General features: G+C 43.9%; 1 protein-coding gene across 1 annotated transcript in view; it reads left to right on the plus strand.

Moving 5' to 3' along the window:
- PRELP (proline and arginine rich end leucine rich repeat protein) overlaps positions 1-7,356 on the plus strand; it is a 29,320-nt gene extending 21,964 nt beyond the window's left edge. The window contains exons 2-3 of the mRNA XM_082227179.1: positions 157-1,102; positions 5,812-7,356. Of these exons, the coding sequence (XP_082083305.1) occupies positions 172-1,102; positions 5,812-5,987 (1,107 nt within the window). The 5' untranslated portion in view covers positions 157-171 and the 3' untranslated portion in view covers positions 5,988-7,356. The remainder of the gene's footprint in view (positions 1-156; positions 1,103-5,811) is intronic.
- Positions 7,357-7,635: the final 279 nt, after the last annotated feature.

The following is a 7,635-nucleotide window of genomic DNA, read 5'->3' on the forward strand; positions in this document are numbered from 1 at the left end:
GCTATGTACTACTGGCCATTAAAACACACACACACTTCACTTTTGCACCTAAAGGTACTCTGGTCGGGGAAATCCAGTGCTGGAGAAAAGGATAGCAACACTAAGTTATGTCCAGTATGGTCCTATTTTCAATGGTTTCTTCTTGTCTTCTAACAGGTGACTGTCTAGACCATGAAGGGGCTTGCCAGACTGATTTTCCCACTCATTCTTGTGCTGATTTGTGAGGTGAATGGACAGAGGCGCAAGCCTGGAAGAAAGCGTGCTACTCCTCCACCCTCTGAACCAGTTGAACCTACAGAATTGCCTCCGCCTCTGCCACCTGGACCTCCCTCAGTTTTCCCAGACTGCCCTAGAGAATGTTTCTGCCCTCCAGATTTCCCTTCAGCCATTTACTGTGATAGCCGCAACCTGAGAAAAGTGCCCATTTTCCCACCCAGGGCCCATTATATCTACCTGCAGAATAACTTCATTGATGAGCTTCCTGAGGAGTCCTTCAAGAATGCCACAGAGCTGAGGTGGATTAATCTGGATAACAACCGCATCGCGAAGGTGAACAAGAAGGTGCTGGATAAGTTGGAAAGCCTTATGTTCCTGTACATGGAGAAGAATCATCTTAGGGAAGTACCCAACAATTTGCCTCCCAATCTGGAACAACTTCGGCTGAGCAGGAACCGGATCTCTAAGATCCCTGCTGGTGTATTCAGCAACCTGAATCACCTCATCCTCTTAGACCTTCATCACAATGAGCTGAATGATGGAAACTTCAACAAAAATACTTTCAAGGGGCTCAAGAACCTCGTGCAGCTCAACTTAGCTCACAACAGGCTACACAAGATGCCACCTTCGGTTCCCAATGCAATCCACCAGCTCTTCCTAGACGAGAATCAAATCGAAGACATCCCCAACAACTACTTCAAAGATTTCCCCAACTTGGCTTTCATTAGGCTTAACTACAATAAGCTCTCCGACAAAGGACTGCCCAAGAATTCCTTCAACCTCACTAACTTGCTGGTGTTGCACTTGGCATACAACAACCTCACCAACATCCCCTACATCAACTCCAAGCTGGAGCACCTCTACTTGAATAACAATTCCATTGAAAGTGAGTCAGCAGAGACCTGCAGTTGGCTAGGCCTACAGGAGAACATGTGGCAGAACCAAGCCACCTAAGAATGGCCATCAAGGCCAGTCCAATACATTTTGCTTCCTGAGGTGAAGCAGCAAATGGTGCCCAAGTCAAGATATATAGTACCCATACTTTTTATCTGAGGCAGAAAATCTAGCCAATGCTTTTGGGCCATACACTTTTGGGCAAAGCCCATGTCAGTTCATAGGACAGGTGTCATCCCACAGAGTGCGCAAGCACAGTCATGGGAATAACAAAGCCCTTACTGCCCCCAGATGTTTGTGCTGCTGGAGCTCCCACCACCTGCTGCCTTGATTGAAAACATCTGCAGGAGAGCAGGAATGCAGAATCCTTTCCAGAATTCTTAGCAAGCAAAGGAAACAATAAGCCATGAAACAACCGGCCTAAGTGCTATCCCCCCCCCGACTTTGCTTTAAACTTTTGGCACTCTGGAAGAGCAGTGGGTTAGGCCAATGAAGCCAACTTATACAATGGGCTCCAAAGAGAGAAAATGTAGTTAAATTCTGAGTAACTTTATTCACATCTGGCAGCTCAAGGCAAAAACATTTCATTTGAAGCAGGCTAGCTCATTGATGCAACATTTATGACTCCCGTGCTCAACAGAACACAGGCAGGATCTAAGACTAATGATTCTTGTGTTAAAATTACAAGTTTTTGTTTTAAATTCATAACTTAGATTCACACGCCTTGGAGTCTCTAGTCTAAGGTTATCCTAAGGTCACACTTTACATCTTTTATTAGCAAGTACAAAGGCTAGAGACCTACTTTTAGAAGCAGGGAAATGTGGAGCTGAGATTTATTTGGGCCTTCCTCTTCTTAACCCCACAGCATTCAAGTTGACACTTAGCTTGGATATCACCTAGAAAATGCAATGGGACTTGCCCCATTTCAGGAGGCACTCCCAAACTTCCCCTTGGGGAGTTTTCTCAGGATTAAGACCTAAAGGGTTTTAAAATTTCTTTTGAACAGATAAGCATGTGTTTCACAGCATCAGTTGTTCCATCTGTGCAGTAAGGATAAAAGCACTTTTGCACAGCAGGGATGTGATACTTGTGGGTGCAGATATTTTACTAAATGGTAATGGGGTCTCATTAGTGCTTCAGTTTGAGGGTACTAATTACTTCATTAGTTACTTTCAGTTAGAGATGCACTCCAGCCAAAGACATCACCACCCTTGCCCTTTGCTCTGCCTAGGTTGCTACATGAGGGGAAATATAATATAAGGAGCATCAGCCTTTTGGGGACTGTGTAGGTGATGTTCAACTAAGTTTACTCACAGTAGAACCACAGAAATGAATGACAGGAACTAAGTTTAAATGGGTCTACTGTGACTAAAATGTTATTGACTACCACCCAGTGGGTACATTTTGAACTTTAAGGAAGGGCCATAGGTGCCAGTCACAAAATGGCTGCCATCAGGATGTGGCATAACAAGAAATGGCTGCCACTCCTCAAAGAGCAGAAAGAGAAGCACTTTGCACCTCTCCTCAGCTCAAATTGGATAGGAAGGTAGGTGTCCAAGCATGACAGATAATGAAATGTTGGCATGTTTAACTGGCAATGTAAGAGAGGCTAAGCCAGTGCAGACAGGAACTGATTAGGAAGAGCCAACATCTCTCTTATGTTGTGAGTTTTTTTAATGGGTTAGGTACAAAGGCCTTTTGCAGACACCATAGGAGGTGCTGGTGGGCACACTGGTGACCATGGGCACCAAGTTGGTGACCCCATCCTAGCCCTGCCCCCTGATATTCTCAAGATGACTGAAACAATAAAAGAAGAAATGGCATGGATATAATCCTTAGCTGGTGCCATGGCATGAAATATAAACTGTTTGCACTGAGATTCAAGTGCACATATGGTTCATGATTTAGCAACAGGAAGCAAATTCTGATTCATGAACTCTTATAATTAAGATTGCTGTTAATCATAATTGCAGTGCTTATAATGTGCAATGCCTTGGAGCCAAGCATGGCTTTTTACCAACCTCTTTGCCTCACATCCTCAGCTGGTTCCCTTAAAAAGGTTCCCCCCCTCTCTTAATAATAGCTGCCACCCCTGCCCTGGCTCCTCTAGGAAGGTGGAAATATATCAGCTTGCTTCTGTTATATATTTTTAAAGCCCAGGTATCTGGCTTTCAGAAGCATAAGCACAGGAAAGCAATTGATCAAATGAAGGCTTTGTTGTGCTATGAACAAGTTCCAAATCTGATGCAAGGTTTGCCACATTGTTCACGTTGCATAGCTTAAAAAAAAAGCTGGCTCAGGGTGGGATTTGGATGGGGACTGTGGCTTCATTGGTCTCTGCCATAGTCCCAATGAGAATTGGACCCCCTGTCTCAAACACACACACACACACACACACACACCATAAGTCTGATACTTGCAATGCCAACAACCCCCTGATCCTTTGTCTAACAGGCTTGTTGAAATCCCCAAGTAGAGTCAAAGGTGGTTTGTTGATATCTAAATTGACACAGAGGAGGAAAGAAGCATATGTAAACATAATTTTACCAACCACCACTACTACTACTCCAGGTTGGCTTTGCCTAAACATGGTACAAAAGAGTATTAGACTTTACTCTTACTCAGTACTTTCACCAGTGATGTGTGCCTTTGGATAACTGATCAGACTTCAGGGAAGTGATATAAGGAGGGTGGGGGCAGAGCCAATCAGGGCTAGGGATGAATGATATTGTAACCTAAATATGAGTAAATGTCTGCTAAGCAACAGATAAATTAACACCTAAAAACTGAGCCTTTTTAGAAAGGGTGTAGTAGTTGGCTACTTGATAACCAGCCTTCTGTATAGCCCTCTGAGCACTAGCATTTACAGCAGATATGGCAACACTTTGGGCCTCCAGATATTGCTAGATTACCATTTCCAGTAGTCTTGATTGTCACACTGGCTGAGGCTGATGGAGTCTGGGAACATTTGGAGGAGCATAGGTTAGTGATCCCTGAATTACAGAATACTTAAGGTTCTTTGAAGAATAGATCAAAGGAAGAGGTTGGATGTTTTCCTGCTTAAATAATGGCCTACTTTGTTGGTTAGGGTTTTTTTTTTAGAAAACAACAACTGTTTTTCCCCTTTAAATAATGTTAGCCAGTATTTATAAATCACAATCAGCAAAGGCCCAGTAACTTGTTTATTTTATCTTCATAACATCCCCAGCGAGGGAGCCATTTGAATAGTTTCATTTTACAATAATAATACGGATGCGAGTCTTCATTAGCCTGAGGCCATCTAGTGTTATGTTTGAGCAGGTCTTTGGAACCTAGAAGTGGAACAACACCATTCTGTTGATATAATGCTGCTGCTGCTTATCATCACCATCTCAGTAGCACTGAATGTCTCTTACCAAAACTAACCTGAAGGGTATGCAAGACCCCCTGTAGAAATACATGTTGTGTTGTTGGTATGGTAGGACTCAGATGGCAGAGGTGCATAGGAGGGCAGTGGGGGGCCTCAGAGCAGAGTTCTGGGTCTTCCTAAGCCTCTTCCTTCTCTCTCTCCAACCCCCCCCCCCTTTTTGCGAAGAATCAGAGCTGCTCAATGACAAATGCAGACTGATTCCAAGGCTTAACCTGCAGAGAGACCCAGTGGCCAATTTGTCTTCCATATGGGAAACTGAGTGCAAGTTTCTCAGTTTTCTCTGTGTGGTTCACAACGAGCAAAACTTGTATTGCTTACCTAAATGCATCCCATCACTTTAGCAATCAATAGTTATACATGACTGAAGTCACATATCCGTACCAAGCATTTAGTTACATCTTTACATCGGATCTGCTTTAAGATTGGAATGTACAGATTGCAATATTGTCTGAATAGTACAGGGATGACATGGATATCCAATATGCTAAACACCAAGCTGTGTTACATTAATCCCTTTTCTAAGCAGCCTTGGAATGTGACATTCACCCTTTGCTAACATGTTATAAAGGTAAAGGTACCCCTGCCCGTATGGGCCAGTCGTGTCCGACTCTAGGGTTGTGCGCCCATCTCACTTAAGAGGCCGGGGGTCAGCGCTGTCCGGAGACACTTCCGGGTCACGTGGCCAGTGTGACGAAGCTGCTCTGGCGAGCTGGCACCAGCGCAGCACACAGAAACGCCGTTTACCTTCCCGCTAGAAAGCGGTACCTATTTATCTACTTGCACTTTTAGGGGTGCTTTCGAACTGCTAGGTGGGCAGGAGCTGGGACTGAATGACGGGAGCTCACCTCGCCGCAGGGATTCGAACCACCGACCATGCGATCAGCAAGCCCTAGGCGTTGAGGATTTACCCACAGCGCCACCCACGTCCCTCTATGTGCATTTAAAGCTATGTTCACTTTTGTGGTGTGGGTACACACAGCAGCATTGTTGCCAACCTCTTTTGAAAGATGTCTGTATCATTTATAAACTAGATTATACAGGCCTATGAAATGGGGGGAGGGTGATATGGGACTTGAGGAATGAACTGGGAAAGCCCTTGTTCAAAGCAGACAAGGAGGATTTCTCCAGATATTTCACAATGATGAATGGAAACATAGGTCTTAAAGCCAAAAGGGACCACTGCATAACCTTGGATTTTGAATTGACGATTCATGGAAGACCAGAGGGTGAAAAGAGAAGTGCAGAATCTTGACTCTCCTAACTTATTGCTGTGCTTTCTTTCCTCTGTTTAGAAATCAATGGGACCCAGATTTGCCCCAATTCTATGGTCGCTTTCCACGATCCGTCCTCAGATTTTGAAAACGTGCCCCGTCTTCGCTATCTGCGCCTGGATGGCAACCATCTGAAGCCACCGATCCCCTTGGACCTGATGATGTGCTTCCGACTCTTGCAATCTGTCGTGTTCTAAGCCTCGCAGCAATCGCCACTCCTCTGGGACTTTGGCTTTGCACAGTGACTTGATTTCAGTCTATGTTAGACATGGGGAATATATGTTATCATCCCTACCCTGACCTTGCTGCCCCAGTGCCTTCTCTTTACTGCTCCATTCTGCTGCCTCCTCCTCCTTCTGTTGCAGGAAACTCTGCAGGTCTTGTTTTACACAGCATCTTACGGAGTCTCCTAGGAGAGTTCCACAGATTCCTCTTTGATATGTGTGTTATCCACAGAAGTGCTAGAAGTCACAGTAATACTGGCTTCTTAAATACCAACTCCTTAATTTGTCTCAAAATTAGAGAAGAGAACATACCCAGATGCAGCATTTGTGTTGTACTCTTGCTGTCTAACACTTCAGATTGAGTTATTTGCACCCACCCACCCCTAGCCAACAACATCAAGCTTATAAAAGAAGTTGGATTTGTTATTATTATCGAGACCAAAAAGAAAAAGAAGAGGAAGCAATTTCATTTAAATAGGTAAAATTTCAAAGTGCCATTTGTCTAATAAGGAAGCTGGATCAAAAGGAAAGGGATATTCAAATTTATTCATAAATACCATGGTAATAGGAACACCATACTGTGGCATGTGCTAATCAATAGATAAAAGTGCATAGCATTGTATTCTGTGGAGCCATGTGAAGTGCATTGTGGGTACAATGAAAAGTAACAAAGAACAGATATTCCCCCCTTTATGCTCTTATGGGATGATACGGGTGATGGTAGCAACATACTGTCAGTATGTTACCTGAGTTGCCGAACATAATGTGATCACCGAGATTCGGATGATGGTACTTTAACAGCACCATTTTAAAATGAGAATAATTGCTTGATTAATTACTCATTCTCTTCCCCACAGTATAATTCCACTTCAGTTCGCTACTGTGACACAAGTGCAGTACTAGAGAGAAATTGCCAAAGGATAGAATGGTGTACCTGGAAAGGACAATCCCATTGCCATGATGATTTGAAGGATATGGCCATACCTTCTGGGCCATGTGTATGTGTTTGTATGTGGGAGTCTTTTTGCATAAGAGGCTGCTTATCAGAATGCTCTGTTGCCTCACTAACTTTCACACAATTTCCCTTTGCAATGTCTATACAGGACAGATGTCACAAAGGAAATTGTGCCTCCCCATCCTTCAGGCAATGTCCCCTTGAAGCTCTCAAGCATAATGTAGATTTCCCTTTCAGTAAAATTACTCAAAGAGGAGGAGCAACGGCATGCCAAAATACAGTTGAGAGAAGCTGTGGGAATGTGGAACTGAGCTGGCATGGACTATTCTCTTGGACTAGGAACAATAAACATACGTTGTTATGTTAGAAACAACTAACAGATATTAATGGAGTCCCAGTGTACCAGTGGTGAACCTTAGGCTCTCAAATTCCAGCAGCACCCTGTGAGATGCTAAAATTTGGTGCTCACACCTCTTGTACTTTGTTATACAGCATTATTGTGGTACCCCCTACAGTGTGGTGCCCAGTGGGGCCAAACCAGTCATACTAGCCTGAAATAGCTAAAACGTTGCTTGTGTGTAGGGACAGACAGACCCATTAAAGCCCAGTCTGTCCTAGTTCCAGAGGGGATAAAGTCCATCCCATTCCATTTCTGGGTAGATTTTT

This window comes from Podarcis vaucheri (assembly GCF_965113315.1).
Source record: "Podarcis vaucheri genome assembly, chromosome: 6".
NCBI classification, from domain to species: domain Eukaryota; kingdom Metazoa; phylum Chordata; class Lepidosauria; order Squamata; family Lacertidae; genus Podarcis; species Podarcis vaucheri.